Raw genomic sequence first — 17,013 nt, 5'->3', positions numbered from 1 at the left:
ACCTCCCATTCTTCTAAACGCCAAAGAGTATAGGCACGATCTACACAATCTCTCCTCATAGGACAACCCCCTCATCCCAGGAATCAATCTCTCTCTTCCCCCTCTCTGTGTCTTTGTCTCATTGTGTTTGTATGTTTTGCTTTTTGTCTCCCTTTCCGCTATCCCTCTATTTATTTCTCACTTTCTGTGTGTATGTCTCTGCCTCTCCATTTCCCCCATCCCCCATTCCCTTTCTCTCCATTCCCTATCTCTCTCTCTTTCTCTTTCTCTCACTCTCCATTCCCCATCTCTCTCTCTCTCTCGCTCTCCATTCCCAATCTCTTTCTCTCCATTCCCCACCTTTCTCTCTCCATTCCCCATCTCTCTGCTCTCTCTCTCTCTCTCTCACTCTCTCACATTCTCCATTCCCCATCTCTGCTCTCTCTTTTTCTCTCTTTTTCTCTCTCTCTCTCTCATTCTCCATTCCCCATCTCTCTGCTCTCTCTGCTCTCTCTCTTTCTCTCTCTCTCTCTCATTCTCCATTCCCCATCTCTCTGCTCTCTCTGCTCTCTCTCACTCTCCATTCCCCATCTCTGTCTCTCACTCTGGCTCTTGCTGTCTCTCTCTCTCTCTCTCTCTCTCTCTCGATGTCTCTCACACGCTGTCTCTCCCTGCCTCTCTCGATGTCTCTCACACGCTGTCTCTCCGTGCCTCTCGAGGTCTGCCTGCTCTGCCTGCCCGTCTGTCTGGCCGTACTGTCACCGCCCGCAGCTGCTTACTGCTCTCTCTGCTCTTTCTCAGCTGCGACTATATCAGGAAGACTATCAGAAGGAGAAGTTGGAAAAGGAAAAATTTCAGAGGCTGCTGAAGCAACAGAAACAGGTATTGACCTCCTGGAGGTTGGACGGTGGGAGCAGTAACGGGCAGCAATTGGGGTCCAAAATCTGAATCATTGAGTCCAACAACATTCAGCCCCTGGAGCCTGCTCCGCCTTTCACTGAGATCAAGGCTGATCTGCGACCTAACTCCACATAGCCGCCTTTGGCCCGTTAACTTTAAATTGGCAATTGATGGATTTCTGTTAACAGTTGATCGAGTATCTGTTGCCATTTGCGGAAGAGAGTTCCCAACTTCTACTCTGTGTGTAGAAGTGTTTCCTAAATTCTCTCCTGACAGGTCTGGCTCTTGAGTCTACAAGCTATAATGCCCTGCTGTGTCAATATTTGCCCAAAGTTCTAGCGAGAAAAACAGATATCAGATAGAAGCGAAATCAGAAATGTCACATCTGTGTAGTTGGGTGTTGTGAGAGTTTGACGATGTGGGAACACAATTTCACACACGTGTTTAAGACGACACAGTTGCTAATAATGCAAGCCTTTCTTCACGAAGATATTCTGTGCTGTTTGCTATTGCTTGTCTGTTAAGTCACTCTCTCCCGAGCCTGTGCTCTCTGGGTGTGGGGGTGGGGGGAATGGGCTGAATTTTAACCTGAATCTCCAGCGATGGGATGAGACATCGGTTTCGCACCCCACCCGATACTGACCTCAACGAATTCAACAGAGAGTAAAATCCCGTAGGATTCCCGGCGGATAAGTTAAAATTGACCCTTAGGTGTCTACTGTGGCTCAGTGGGCCACACTCTCGCCTCCGAGTCAGAAGGTTGTGGGTTCAGGTCCCACTCCAGGGACTAGGGCACAAACATCTATGCTGATACTCCCAGTGCAGTGCTGAGGGAGCGCTGCACTGTCGGAGGGGCAGTACTGAGGGAGTGGTGCACTATCGGAGGGGCAGTATTGAGGGAGTGGTGCACTGTCGGAGGGACAGTACTGAGGGAGCGCTGCACTGTTCGAAGGACAGTACTGAGGGAGCGCTGCACTGTTGGAGGGGCAGTACTGAGGGAGCGCTGCACTGTTGGAGGGGCAGTACTGAGGGAACGCTGCACTGTTGGAGGGGCAGTACTGAGGGAGCGCTGCACTGTTGGAGGGGCAGTACTGAGGGAACGCTGCACTGTTGGAGGGGCAGTACTGAGGGAACGCTGCACTGTTGGAGGGGCAGTACTGAGGGAACGCTGCACTGTTGGAGGGGCACTACTGAGGGAGTGCTGCGCTGTCGGAGGGGCAGTACTGAGGGAGCGCTGCACTGTTCGAAGGACAGTACTGAGGGTGTGCTGCACTGTCGGAGATGCCGTCTTTCGAATGAGACGTCTTGCAGGTGGATGTAAAAGATCCCAGGGGAGTTCTCCCCAGTTTATCCCACAACCAACATCACTTTAAAAGAAACAGATCATCTGCTCATTGTCACATGGTTGTTTGTGGGAGCTTGTTGTGCGCACAGTGACTGCCACGTTTCCCACACTCTTGCTCGGATACGATGTAATCTCCCATTAACGTCCGTGCTGTTGTTTTTCAGGTTCCGGGCGAGAGGAGGTCATCGGATCCGCCCCCTGGGGCCCCGGGGCCCTACTGCCCGCCCCCCTACCAGCTTCCATACACGCCCCTCGCCCACCCTGGCACCGTGTACGGGGGCTACGACTGGCAGATCCGCTACCCGCCGACAGGAATGGCCCCGGGGCAGGTGCATTTTCGGCCGGTAAGTACAGATCGCCGCCCCGCCCAATATCCGCGGTACTGCCGGAGACACCAGCCATGCTGTCTGTGCCCTTAATGCCGGTAACAGGCCCTGCCAATGTCGCCCCTTCACCAGCTTCTCGTGTTTCCTCCCCAGTTTGCCCCACGTCTCCCCCCCCCCCCCATCCGATCTCGCCCCCCCCATCCGATCTCGCCCCCCCCATCCGATCTCGCCCCCCCCATCCGATCTCGCCCCCCCCCCCATCCGATCTCGCCCCCCCCCATCCGATCTCGCCCCCCCCCATCCGATCTCGCCCCCCCCCATCCGATCTCGCCCCCCCCCATCCGATCTCGCCCCCCCCCATCCGATCTCGCCCCCCCCCATCCGATCTCGCCCCCCCCCATCCGATCTCGCCCCCCCCCATCCGATCTCGCCCCCCCCCATCCGATCTCGCCCCCCCCATCCGATCTCGCCCCCCCCCCATCCGATCTCGCCCCCCCCCATCCGATCTCGCCCCCCCCATCCGATCTCGCCCCCCCCCCATCCGATCTCGCCCCCCCCCATCCGATCTCGCCCCCCCCATCCGATCTCGCCCCCCCCCATCCGATCTCGCCCCCCCCCATCCGATCTCGCCCCCCCCCATCCGATCTCGCCCCCCCCCATCCGATCTCGCCCCCCCCCATCCGATCTCGCCCCCCCCATCCGATCTCGCCCCCCCCCATCCGATCTCGCCCCCCCCCATCCGATCTCGCCCCCCCCCATCCGATCTCGCCCCCCCCCATCCGATCTCGCCCCCCCCCCATCCGATCTCGCCCCCCCCCCATCCGATCTCGCCCCCCCCCATCCGATCTCGCCCCCCCCCATCCGATCTCGCCCCCCCCATCCGATCTCGCCCCCCCCCATCCGATCTCGCCCCCCCCCATCCGATCTCGCCCCCCCCATCCGATCTCGCCCCCCCCATCCGATCTCGCCCCCCCCATCCGATCTCGCCCCCCCCATCCGATCTCGCCCCCCCCATCCGATCTCGCCCCCCCCATCCGATCTCGCCCCCCCCCCATCCGATCTCGCCCCCCCCATCCGATCTCGCCCCCCCCATCCGATCTCGCCCCCCCCATCCGATCTCGCCCCCCCCATCCGATCTCGCCCCCCCCCATCCGATCTCGCCCCCCCCCATCCGATCTCGCCCCCCCCATCCGATCTCGCCCCCCCCATCCGATCTCGCCCCCCCCCATCCGATCTCGCCCCCCCCCATCCGATCTCGCCCCCCCCATCCGATCTCGCCCCCCCCCCATCCGATCTCGCCCCCCCCCCCCATCCGATCTCGCCCCCCCCCCATCCGATCTCGCCCCCCCCCCTCCGATCTCGCCCCCCCCCTCCGATCTCGCCCCCCCCCCCTCCGATCTCGCCCCCCCCATCCGATCTCGCCCCCCCCCATCCGATCTCGCCCCCCCCCATCCGATCTCGCCCCCCCCCATCCGATCTCGCCCCCCCCCATCCGATCTCGCCCCCCCCCATCCGATCTCGCCCCCCCCCATCCGATCTCGCCCCCCCCCATCCGATCTCGCCCCCCCCCATCCGATCTCGCCCCCCCCCATCCGATCTCGCCCCCCCCCATCCGATCTCGCCCCCCCCCATCCGATCTCGCCCCCCCCCATCCGATCTCGCCCCCCCCCATCCGATCTCGCCCCCCCCCATCCGATCTCGCCCCCCCCCATCCGATCTCGCCCCCCCCCATCCGATCTCGCCCCCCCCCATCCGATCTCGCCCCCCCCCATCCGATCTCGCCCCCCCCCATCCGATCTCGCCCCCCCCATCCGATCTCGCCCCCCCCCATCCGATCTCGCCCCCCCCCATCCGATCTCGCCCCCCCCATCCGATCTCGCCCCCCCCCATCCGATCTCGCCCCCCCCCATCCGATCTCGCCCCCCCCCATCCGATCTCGCCCCCCCCATCCGATCTCGCCCCCCCCCATCCGATCTCGCCCCCCCCCATCCGATCTCGCCCCCCCCCATCCGATCTCGCCCCCCCCCATCCGATCTCGCCCCCCCCCATCCGATCTCGCCCCCCCCCATCCGATCTCGCCCCCCCCCATCCGATCTCGCCCCCCCCCATCCGATCTCGCCCCCCCCCATCCGATCTCGCCCCCCCCCATCCGATCTCGCCCCCCCCCATCCGATCTCGCCCCCCCCATCCGATCTCGCCCCCCCCCATCCGATCTCGCCCCCCCCCATCCGATCTCGCCCCCCCCCATCCGATCTCGCCCCCCCCCATCCGATCTCGCCCCCCCCCATCCGATCTCGCCCCCCCCATCCGATCTCGCCCCCCCCCATCCGATCTCGCCCCCCCCATCCGATCTCGCCCCCCCCCATCCGATCTCGCCCCCCCCATCCGATCTCGCCCCCCCCCATCCGATCTCGCCCCCCCCCATCCGATCTCGCCCCCCCCATCCGATCTCGCCCCCCCCCATCCGATCTCGCCCCCCCCCATCCGATCTCGCCCCCCCCCATCCGATCTCGCCCCCCCCATCCGATCTCGCCCCCCCCATCCGATCTCGCCCCCCCCATCCGATCTCGCCCCCCCCATCCGATCTCGCCCCCCCCCATCCGATCTCGCCCCCCCCATCCGATCTCGCCCCCCCATCCGATCTCGCCCCCCCCATCCGATCTCGCCCCCCCCCATCCGATCTCGCCCCCCCCCATCCGATCTCGCCCCCCCATCCGATCTCGCCCCCCCCATCCGATCTCGCCCCCCCCCATCCGATCTCGCCCCCCCCCATCCGATCTCGCCCCCCCCCCCATCCGATCTCGCCCCCCCCCCCATCCGATCTCGCCCCCCCCCATCCGATCTCGCCCCCCCCCCTCCGATCTCGCCCCCCCCCTCCGATCTCGCCCCCCCCCCCTCCGATCTCGCCCCCCCCCATCCGATCTCGCCCCCCCCCATCCGATCTCGCCCCCCCCCATCCGATCTCGCCCCCCCCCATCCGATCTCGCCCCCCCCATCCGATCTCGCCCCCCCCCATCCGATCTCGCCCCCCCCCATCCGATCTCGCCCCCCCCCATCCGATCTCGCCCCCCCCCATCCGATCTCGCCCCCCCACCATCTCGCCCCCCCCATCCGATCTCGCCCCCCCCCATCCGATCTCGCCCCCCCCCATCCGATCTCGCCCCCCCCCATCCGATCTCGCCCCCCCCCATCCGATCTCGCCCCCCCCCATCCGATCTCGCCCCCCCCATCCGATCTCGCCCCCCCCCATCCGATCTCGCCCCCCCCATCCGATCTCGCCCCCCCCCATCCGATCTCGCCCCCCCCCATCCGATCTCGCCCCCCCCCATCCGATCTCGCCCCCCCCCATCCGATCTCGCCCCCCCCCATCCGATCTCGCCCCCCCCCATCCGATCTCGCCCCCCCCATCCGATCTCGCCCCCCCCATCCGATCTCGCCCCCCCCCATCCGATCTCGCCCCCCCCCATCCGATCTCGCCCCCCCCCATCCGATCTCGCCCCCCCCATCCGATCTCGCCCCCCCCCATCCGATCTCGCCCCCCCCCATCCGATCTCGCCCCCCCCCATCCGATCTCGCCCCCCCCCATCCGATCTCGCCCCCCCCCATCCGATCTCGCCCCCCCCCATCCGATCTCGCCCCCCCCCATCCGATCTCGCCCCCCCCATCCGATCTCGCCCCCCCCCATCCGATCTCGCCCCCCCCCATCCGATCTCGCCCCCCCCCATCCGATCTCGCCCCCCCCCATCCGATCTCGCCCCCCCCCATCCGATCTCGCCCCCCCCCATCCGATCTCGCCCCCCCCCATCCGATCTCGCCCCCCCCCATCCGATCTCGCCCCCCCCCATCCGATCTCGCCCCCCCCCATCCGATCTCGCCCCCCCCCATCCGATCTCGCCCCCCCCCATCCGATCTCGCCCCCCCCCATCCGATCTCGCCCCCCCCCATCCGATCTCGCCCCCCCCCATCCGATCTCGCCCCCCCCCATCCGATCTCGCCCCCCCCCATCCGATCTCGCCCCCCCCCATCCGATCTCGCCCCCCCCCATCCGATCTCGCCCCCCCCATCCGATCTCGCCCCCCCCCATCCGATCTCGCCCCCCCCCATCCGATCTCGCCCCCCCCCCATCCGATCTCGCCCCCCCCCATCCGATCTCGCCCCCCCCCATCCGATCTCGCCCCCCCCCATCCGATCTCGCCCCCCCCCATCCGATCTCGCCCCCCCCCATCCGATCTCGCCCCCCCCCATCCGATCTCGCCCCCCCCCATCCGATCTCGCCCCCCCCCATCCGATCTCGCCCCCCCCCATCCGATCTCGCCCCCCCCCATCCGATCTCGCCCCCCCCCATCCGATCTCGCCCCCCCCCATCCGATCTCGCCCCCCCCCATCCGATCTCGCCCCCCCCCATCCGATCTCGCCCCCCCCCATCCGATCTCGCCCCCCCCCATCCGATCTCGCCCCCCCCCATCCGATCTCGCCCCCCCCCATCCGATCTCGCCCCCCCCCATCCGATCTCGCCCCCCCCCATCCGATCTCGCCCCCCCCCATCCGATCTCGCCCCCCCCCATCCGATCTCGCCCCCCCCCATCCGATCTCGCCCCCCCCCATCCGATCTCGCCCCCCCCCATCCGATCTCGCCCCCCCCCATCCGATCTCGCCCCCCCCCATCCGATCTCGCCCCCCCCCATCCGATCTCGCCCCCCCCCATCCGATCTCGCCCCCCCCCATCCGATCTCGCCCCCCCCCATCCGATCTCGCCCCCCCCCATCCGATCTCGCCCCCCCCCATCCGATCTCGCCCCCCCCCATCCGATCTCGCCCCCCCCCATCCGATCTCGCCCCCCCCCATCCGATCTCGCCCCCCCCCATCCGATCTCGCCCCCCCCCATCCGATCTCGCCCCCCCCCATCCGATCTCGCCCCCCCCCATCCGATCTCGCCCCCCCCCATCCGATCTCGCCCCCCCCATCCGATCTCGCCCCCCCCATCCGATCTCGCCCCCCCCCATCCGATCTCGCCCCCCCCCATCCGATCTCGCCCCCCCCCATCCGATCTCGCCCCCCCCATCCGATCTCGCCCCCCCCATCCGATCTCGCCCCCCCCATCCGATCTCGCCCCCCCCATCCGATCTCGCCCCCCCCATCCGATCTCGCCCCCCCCATCCGATCTCGCCCCCCCCATCCGATCTCGCCCCCCCCATCCGATCTCGCCCCCCCCATCCGATCTCGCCCCCCCCATCCGATCTCGCCCCCCCCATCCGATCTCGCCCCCCCCATCCGATCTCGCCCCCCCCATCCGATCTCGCCCCCCCCATCCGATCTCGCCCCCCCCATCCGATCTCGCCCCCCCCATCCGATCTCGCCCCCCCCATCCGATCTCGCCCCCCCCATCCGATCTCGCCCCCCCCATCCGATCTCGCCCCCCCCATCCGATCTCGCCCCCCCCATCCGATCTCGCCCCCCCCATCCGATCTCGCCCCCCCCATCCGATCTCGCCCCCCCCATCCGATCTCGCCCCCCCCATCCGATCTCGCCCCCCCCATCCGATCTCGCCCCCCCCATCCGATCTCGCCCCCCCCATCCGATCTCGCCCCCCCCATCCGATCTCGCCCCCCCCATCCGATCTCGCCCCCCCCATCCGATCTCGCCCCCCCCATCCGATCTCGCCCCCCCCATCCGATCTCGCCCCCCCCATCCGATCTCGCCCCCCCCATCCGATCTCGCCCCCCCCATCCGATCTCGCCCCCCCCATCCGATCTCGCCCCCCCCATCCGATCTCGCCCCCCCCATCCGATCTCGCCCCCCCCATCCGATCTCGCCCCCCCCATCCGATCTCGCCCCCCCCATCCGATCTCGCCCCCCCCATCCGATCTCGCCCCCCCCATCCGATCTCGCCCCCCCCATCCGATCTCGCCCCCCCCATCCGATCTCGCCCCCCCCATCCGATCTCGCCCCCCCCATCCGATCTCGCCCCCCCCATCCGATCTCGCCCCCCCCATCCGATCTCGCCCCCCCCATCCGATCTCGCCCCCCCCATCCGATCTCGCCCCCCCCATCCGATCTCGCCCCCCCCATCCGATCTCGCCCCCCCCATCCGATCTCGCCCCCCCCATCCGATCTCGCCCCCCCCATCCGATCTCGCCCCCCCCATCCGATCTCGCCCCCCCCATCCGATCTCGCCCCCCCCATCCGATCTCGCCCCCCCCATCCGATCTCGCCCCCCCCATCCGATCTCGCCCCCCCCATCCGATCTCGCCCCCCCCATCCGATCTCGCCCCCCCCATCCGATCTCGCCCCCCCCCATCCGATCTCGCCCCCCCCATCCGATCTCGCCCCCCCCATCCGATCTCGCCCCCCCCATCCGATCTCGCCCCCCCCATCCGATCTCGCCCCCCCCATCCGATCTCGCCCCCCCCATCCGATCTCGCCCCCCCCATCCGATCTCGCCCCCCCCATCCGATCTCGCCCCCCCCATCCGATCTCGCCCCCCCCATCCGATCTCGCCCCCCCCATCCGATCTCGCCCCCCCCATCCGATCTCGCCCCCCCCATCCGATCTCGCCCCCCCCATCCGATCTCGCCCCCCCCATCCGATCTCGCCCCCCCCATCCGATCTCGCCCCCCCCATCCGATCTCGCCCCCCCCATCCGATCTCGCCCCCCCCATCCGATCTCGCCCCCCCCATCCGATCTCGCCCCCCCCATCCGATCTCGCCCCCCCCATCCGATCTCGCCCCCCCCATCCGATCTCGCCCCCCCCATCCGATCTCGCCCCCCCCATCCGATCTCGCCCCCCCCATCCGATCTCGCCCCCCCCATCCGATCTCGCCCCCCCCATCCGATCTCGCCCCCCCCATCCGATCTCGCCCCCCCCATCCGATCTCGCCCCCCCCATCCGATCTCGCCCCCCCCCCATCCGATCTCGCCCCCCCCCCATCCGATCTCGCCCCCCCCCCATCCGATCTCGCCCCCCCCCCATCCGATCTCGCCCCCCCCATCCGATCTCGCCCCCCCCATCCGATCTCGCCCCCCCCATCCGATCTCGCCCCCCCCATCCGATCTCGCCCCCCCCATCCGATCTCGCCCCCCCCATCCGATCTCGCCCCCCCCATCCGATCTCGCCCCCCCCATCCGATCTCGCCCCCCCCATCCGATCTCGCCCCCCCCATCCGATCTCGCCCCCCCCATCCGATCTCGCCCCCCCATCCGATCTCGCCCCCCCCCATCCGATCTCGCCCGACCCCCTCCCTCTCCTCCCCCTCCTTCCCCCAACCCCCCCTCTTCCTGTCTCTTGCCCTGCAGTCTCTCTGTTTCTCTCTCTGTCTGTGTCTCTCTCCTTGTCCAGCCTTGTTTCCCTCTTGTCAGTATTGCTGCTACAATTACCTGTTCTTTTCCTTTCAAAGCCCCAATCGGAATATACCTGGAATGTCCCGTTCCCCGCAGCACGGGGTCAGCACGGCGCACAACCCGACCGGCCCAAGGCAGAGGGGAAAGGTGAGAGAATCTGTGTTTCGATTGAGTTCAGATCCTCACTTGGCACAGGTCATGGGTTCAAATCCCACTTGAAAGCCCGGGCTCATAATCTGCACTGACCCTCTCGGGTCAGCGCTGAGGGAGCGCCGCACTGTCGGAGGGGCAGTGCTGAGGGAGCGCCGCACTGTCGGAGGGGCGGTGCTGAGGGAGTGCCGCACTGTCGGAGGGGCAGTACTGAGGGAGCGCCGCACTGTCGGAGGGGCGGTGCTGAGGGAGCGCCGCACTGTCGGAGGAGCGGTGCTGAGGGAGCGCCGCACTGTCGGAGGGGCGGTGCTGAGGGAGCGCCGCACTGTCGGAGGAGCGGTGCTGAGGGAGCGCCGCACTGTCGGAGGGGCGGTGCTGAGGGAGCGCTGCACTGTCGGAGGGGCGGTGCTGAGGGAGCGCTGCACTGTCGGAGGGGCGGTGCTGAGGGAGCGCCGCACTGTCGGAGGGGCGGTGCTGAGGGAGCGCTGCACTGTCGGAGGGGCAGCGCTGAGGGAGCGCCGCACTGTCGGAGGGGCGGTGCTGAGGGAGCGCCGCACTGTCGGAGGGGCGGTGCTGAGGGAGCGTCGCACTGTCGGAGGGGCGGTGCTGAGGGAGCGCCGCACTGTCGGAGGGGCAGTGCTGAGGGAGCGCCGCACTGTCGGGAGGCGGTCCCCAGGAATGTGCCAATATTTTGGGGGGGCGTGGTCGTTGGGAGGGAGTGTGTGGATATTTGCACGAATTGCGTGACGCGACATTGAGAAACCGTACCTCTTGACTTGCTGATTTAATGACGGATGTGATGAACTTTCCGGAGTCTGTAATGACGCAGGTCAGAGACTGTAAACCAGAGCCATTGAGCGGAGTTTAGACAAACTGTACTTTGGAACTGATAACCTGACCCGGGGAGTAGCTGTTCCACCTATAACTGGCCCAGTCAGCTGCGATCCTCCCAAGTACCCTATACACTCAATCACACGTTGCGCTGTTACATACAACCAGCAAAGATTTATTTTCTCTATTCCATTGGCCCTCTCCTAGATACAATATATGTACCTGTATAAATATACAACTTGCTGCTGTTAATATTTAACCAGCAATATCCTGCCTGTCCAACATTTTGTTTGGTAACTGCCTTGTTCCATGTGTTGCTCACCCTAGAACGATCCCAGACTTGGTAAAGAAAGCAATTGGTGCACAGCAAGCTCCCACAAACAGCAATATGGTAATGACCAGATCATAGCAACATAAGGAGCAGGAGTAGGCCCTATGGCCCCTCGAGCCTGCTCCGTCATTCAATGAGATCATCGACTGTCACTCCGCTGCCCCGCCCGATCCCCATAACGCTTAGTGCCAGCCGTGGCTCAGTGGGCAGCGCTCTCGCCTCCGAATCAGAAGGTCGCGGGTTCAAGTCCCACTCCAGGGTCTTGAGCACGTAAATCTAGACTGACACTCTGTCTATCGGAGGTGACGTTAAACCGAGCTCCCGTCTGCTCTCTCCGGTGGATGTAAAAGGTCCCGTGGCACTATTTCAAAGAAGGAGTTCTCCCCAGTGTCCTGGGTCAATATTTATCCCTCAATCAAAATTACTAAAACAGATTATTGGGTCATTATCACGTTGCTGTTTGTGGGAGCTTGCTGTGCGCAAATTGGCGTTTCCCACATTACAACAGTGACGACACTCCAAAAGTACTTCATTGGCTGTAAAGCGCTTTGAGATGTCCGGTGGTCGTGAAAGGCGCTATATATATATATGCAAGTCTTTCTTTCTTTTCTTGTTACCTCCTCCCTGATAAGAAAGATTTAATCAAGGTATTCAAAATTATGAGAGGTTTTGTCAGAGCAAGTAGATAGAAAGTGTTTCCACTGGCACGTGGCTCGGTAACCAAAGGTCATCGATTTAAAATCTTTGGCAAAAGAACTAGAGAATTGAAGAGAGATTATTGAGACCTGGAACGTACGACCTGAAAGTGTGGTGAAACCAGATTCCATAGGAACATTGAAAAGGCCATCGGACATGTGCTTGAAGGGGACTGAGATGAAGGGCTTGTCTTATGAAGAAAGGTTGAGCAGGTTGGGCCTGTACTCATTGGAGTTTAGAAGAATGAGAGGTGATCTTATTGAAACGTATAAGATTCTGAGGGGCTTGGCAGGGTGGATGCAGAGAGGATGTTTCCCCTCGTGGGGGAATCTAGAATTAGCGGGCATAGTTTCAGAATAAAGAGTCGCCCATTTAAAACGGAGATGAGGAGGAATTTCTTCTGAGGGTTGTAAATCTGTGGAATTCTCTGCCCCAGAGAGCTGTGGAGGCTGGGTCATTGAGGTGGAGATAGACAGATGTTTGAGCGATAAGGGAGTAAAGGGTTATGGGGGGTGGGCAGGGAAGTGGAGCTGAGTCCATGAGCCCATTGAATGGCGGAGCAGGCTCGAGGGGCCAAATGGCCGACTCCTGCTCCTATTTCTTATGACTGAATTTCTGGGTTATGAGGTAAGAGCGGGGGGAACGGGACTAATTGGATCACTCTCCCAAAGAGCCAGCACAGGCACGTTGGGCCCAGTGGCGGCGGCCTGTGCTGTATGATTCTATGATTCTAAACACCGGCACGGATTGGTTGAGCCCAAGTGGCCTGTTGCTATGCTGCGAGTTCTCTCTGTGTGCAATTCTTGGTTTTCACCCACTGCTTGGGTTCCCTCTCTCCCACAGAACCGCTGTCCCCGGGTCTGGGCAAAGGGCAGCATTGAGAGACGCGAGGACCCCCGGGTCATACGGCGAGACCCGCGCGACGCTCCAGGTCCGGCTCAGGAAAGTCCCCACCCAGCAAGATTTCGGCCTTCCTTCAACGGCCACAGTGCAAGAGATGGCTGAGCGACGTATTCTGTGTGCTGTACAAATGACCGGACACGGTGTAAACCCAGTAGGTTGGGAGGGGGTGGGGTGAGAGTGGGGTGGGGGGGGTTGCTTGATGGTCCTTCAGTTGGTATCGGGCAGCCCTCCCCCATTTCAGTCTGGGCTGCCTGACCGCCATCTTGTTTTCTCCGATGCCGCCATTTTGTACGTAGCGAGTTGCGATGGGAGGGTTTTGGCGACTACATCATGCAGTTTAAAATCACAAAGATAAAAACCAAATTAAATCTATTTCAATTACTGACCTTGAAACCGCTCCTACGGAAGCTGTCTAACGATGTGCAATGACCATGGTCTGACTGCGCTATTCACATGTTGCTGCTGTCCCAGACCTGACCAGTTTGACTCGTTTCCCAGATATTTGGTGTAGCAATGCCGGAATATTCTCTCAGTGCCCCGATCACCCACGTGGGTTTGGCAAGCACCATAAATATTATTTGCAGGCACTGCGCTAAGAACATAAAACAGGAGTAGGCCACATGGCCCCTCGAGCCTGCTCCGCCATTCAACAAGATCATGGCTGATCTTCGACCTCAACTCCACTTGCCCGCCCGATCCCCATATCTCTTGATTCCCACTTGTGCCCAGAAATCCCAACCTTGAATATACTCAACGACTGAGCCTCCACAGATCTCTGGGGCAGAGAATTCCAAAGATTCACCACCCTCTGAGTGAAGAAATTCCTCCTCATCTCCGTCCTAAATGGCCAACCCCTTATCCTAAGATTGTGACCCCTGGTTCTAGATTCCCCAGCCCGGGGGAAACGTCCTCCCCGCATCTCCCCTGTCAATCCCCTTGAGAATTTTGTACATTTCAATGAGATCACCTCTCTTCTAAACTCTAGAGAATATAGGCCGAGTCTCCTCAGGGCAATCACCCCCCCCTCCCATCCCAGGTACTCCAATCAGACAACCCAGAAGACACTATGGAGCAGGCTCGATGGGCTGAATGGCCTCCCCCTGTTCCTATGTAACCCCTCTTCTCCTGACTGTCCCCATAACACACATCAGGAAGCTTAACAAACAAAATTGGGTATCGGAATTCTGATTATATTATATAGAAAGGCAATGCGGCAACATTTAGGGTAAGGGACCACTATATCTTATTTTGTTTCAAGAAAGTATTTAAAACATTTTGTGTGGCTGTTATTCTTCCCTCAAACCCTGTAGCCAAGGAATAGTCCAGGGCTCCTCACCACATTTCTCCACCCGGCATCCCTGTTTTAACCGAGAGGATAATTTGATTGGAATTTCTGCTTAAAAATATTAATCGAGTGATGTGTTTGTCCCTCTCCACCTTGCCCGCCCCCTGTCTGCCCTCCGACCCCTGAGCCCCCCCGTCTGCCCTCCGACCCCTGAGCCCCCCCATCTGCCCTCCGATCCCTGAGCTGCCCTCCGACCCCTGAGCCCCCCGTCTGCTCTCCGACCCCTGAGCCCCCTCCTGTCTGCCCTCCGACCCCTGAGCCCCCCCCGTCTGCCCTCCGACCCCTGAGCCCCCCCCGTCTGCCCTCCGACCCATGATCCCCCCCCGTCTGCCCTCCAACCCATGACCCCCCCATCTGCTGTCCAACCTCTGACCCCCCCCATCTCACCCCTGACCCCTCGTCTTCCCTCCAACCCCTCCTCTACAGCTCTCCCTCATCAACACCCCATCAGTCAGTAATATGCAGAGGTAAAAAACTATAACCACTTTTAAAGGGGAAGTGAATCCAGGATGGGGGAATGGGACTGAATGTGTCGCTCTCAGAGGATACAGGCACGATGGGCCAAATGGCGGCCTCCTGTACTGTACAATACTATGATTATATCCTTATCCTCCAATAAATTTACCCCTCAATCTACATCACTTAAAAACCCCCCCTCAGAAGATCAGGTCATTGTCACATTGCTGTGTGTGGGAGCTTGCTGTGCGCAAATTGGCTGCCGCGTTTCCCACATTACAACAGCGACTACACTTCACAGAGTGCTTCATTGGCTGTAAAGCGCTTTGGGACGTCTGGTGGTAGTGAAAGGCGCTATAGAAATGCAGGTTCTTCCTTTCATGTCTCCCCTTCGCCCTCGGAAATTAGTTCCACCGTGGCCGTGTCCCGATTTAATCTGGTCTGTCCTTTTTGAACGTGGCTTGTCCGCCCTCGTCCCGTGGAGCACCACCTGACCCTCATCTGCCTTCGCCAATCCTGCACGCAATGGGTTTCTGGAATTTCTCTTTCTATTTCCAGCGGTGTAGATGGTGTAAGTGTGACGGGCTTCACGTCAGGGGTAGGCGGAGGAGAGGAGAGGAGAGGAGAGGAGAGGAGAGGAGAGGAGAGGAGAGGAGAGGAGAGGAGAGGAGAGGAGAGGAGAGGAGAGGAGAGGAGAGGAGAGGAGAGGAGAGGAGAGGCCACTAAACGATTGTGCTCGGCCAAATGAAGTGTAGACAGGCTTCGCTTCGTACCCTGACGTTTTACACAACTTTTTCATGTCTTATAAATAAACTATGACCCGAACTTGGTGTGTGTCTCTTTTTCTCGGAATCGAACGGTGGGGGCACTCTGAGTCGAGAGTTTGCTTGTGTGCTTTCTTGTGGGGCGAGGGGTGGGGGGGGATGATGGTTGTTGATATTATACCTGTGTCTGGTGGTCTCAGGCCATGCAAAGACCAGGCCGATGTCAAGGTTTGATTCCCTTGCCCTGTGCTCACTCAAACAGGACTGCAATAAATAGTGCTACCATGACGTGTAGCCCCACCATCCCACCCCCTCCCCACCACCCTCCATCAACCTCTTCTGAGGAAGAGGGAAGATCGTTCTGGATTCCTGCTCTTGGTTGCCCGCCAGCGACCACTTCAAGCAAGTTTGCACCTTGGAAGAGTTTGGCTCTGATGGTCCCTGTTCATTATACATGGGCTGTGGGAGGAGATTCAATGGGTACGGAGAGTCGATGATAGGGGAGAGTGTACATGGGCTGTGGGAGGAGATTCAATGGGTACGGAGAGTCGATGATAGGGGAGAGTGTACATGGGTTGTGGGAGGAGATTCAATGGGTACGGAGAGTCGATGATAGGGGAGAGTGTACATGGGCTGTGGGAGGGGATTCAATGGGTACGGAGAGTCGATGAAAGGGGAGAGTGTACATGGGCTGTGGGAGGAGATTCAATGGGTACGGAGAGTCGATGATAGGGGAGAGTGTACATGGGCTGTGGGAGGAGATTCAATGGGTACGGAGAGTCCATGATAGGAGAGAGTGTACATGGGCTGTGGGAGGAGATTCAATGGGTGGATACAGTCGATGATAGGGGAGAGTATACATGGGCTGTGGGAGGAGATTCAATGGGTACGGAGAGTCCATGATAGGGGAGAGTGTACATGGGCTGTGGGAGGAGATTCAATGGGTACGGAGAGTCCATGATAGGGGAGAGTGTACATGGGCTGTGGGAGGAGATTCAGTGGGTGGGGTACAGTCCATGATAGGGGAGAGTGTACATGGGCTGTGGGAGGAGATTCAATGAGTACGGAGAGTCGATGATAGGGGAGAGTATACATGGCTGTGGGAGGGGATTCAATGGGTGGATAAGGTCCTATGATGGGGTGAATTTTGCTTTGGAGAAGCAGGTGGGACAAATGGCCTTGTTCCAGATTTCCAAGCCACCTTTTACCCAGCGGGTTGCAGTGAAATTTCACGGTGTGTGGGGTGAGCTGGGACATTCTCGAGCAAATTATTTTGACAAGTCGACATTTCACTTCCCTCGCTATCTCAATCGGGCAAGTGTGCTTTAGGACTTGGCCGCTTGCCTGATTTGAGGTGTTGAAAGACAAAGAAATGGAAGGGAGTGTGATCCTTGATAAATGACATTCCCCAGAGTCCTCCAATTCCTGTGTATGACTCCCTTCCGAGCTGTCGGGCAATCCGAAAACACAGGGTGCAACTGAGTTGTTCCCGACTGAGGATGAAAGCGGCCCTTGATCGTACTGGCCTCAGGTTGGGAGTGGGGAGCTCGTCGTGAGGGCCCAGGGAATGTTTAGCTCTGAACACCTCATATTAATAATCCTGGGCAGTCTCTTGCCCAAAACTGCCAGGACTGATAACCGGGGCGGG

At 62.0% G+C, this 17,013-nt stretch overlaps 1 protein-coding gene across 1 annotated transcript in view; it reads left to right on the top strand.

Annotated features, from left to right (window-relative positions):
- tnip1 (TNFAIP3 interacting protein 1) overlaps window positions 1–15,426 on the top strand; it is a 69,144-nt gene extending 53,718 nt beyond the window's left edge. Inside the window, exons 14-17 of the mRNA XM_070877996.1 lie at window positions 737–861; window positions 2,389–2,568; window positions 9,946–10,036; window positions 12,741–15,426. Coding sequence (XP_070734097.1) covers window positions 737–861; window positions 2,389–2,568; window positions 9,946–10,036; window positions 12,741–12,778 — 434 coding nt within the window. The 3' untranslated portion in view covers window positions 12,779–15,426. The remainder of the gene's footprint in view (window positions 1–736; window positions 862–2,388; window positions 2,569–9,945; window positions 10,037–12,740) is intronic.
- Window positions 15,427–17,013: the final 1,587 nt, after the last annotated feature.

This window comes from Pristiophorus japonicus, chromosome 4 (genome assembly GCF_044704955.1).
Source record: "Pristiophorus japonicus isolate sPriJap1 chromosome 4, sPriJap1.hap1, whole genome shotgun sequence".
Taxonomy (NCBI): domain Eukaryota; kingdom Metazoa; phylum Chordata; class Chondrichthyes; family Pristiophoridae; genus Pristiophorus; species Pristiophorus japonicus.
This window is presented reverse-complemented; position numbering and strand designations above follow the sequence as displayed.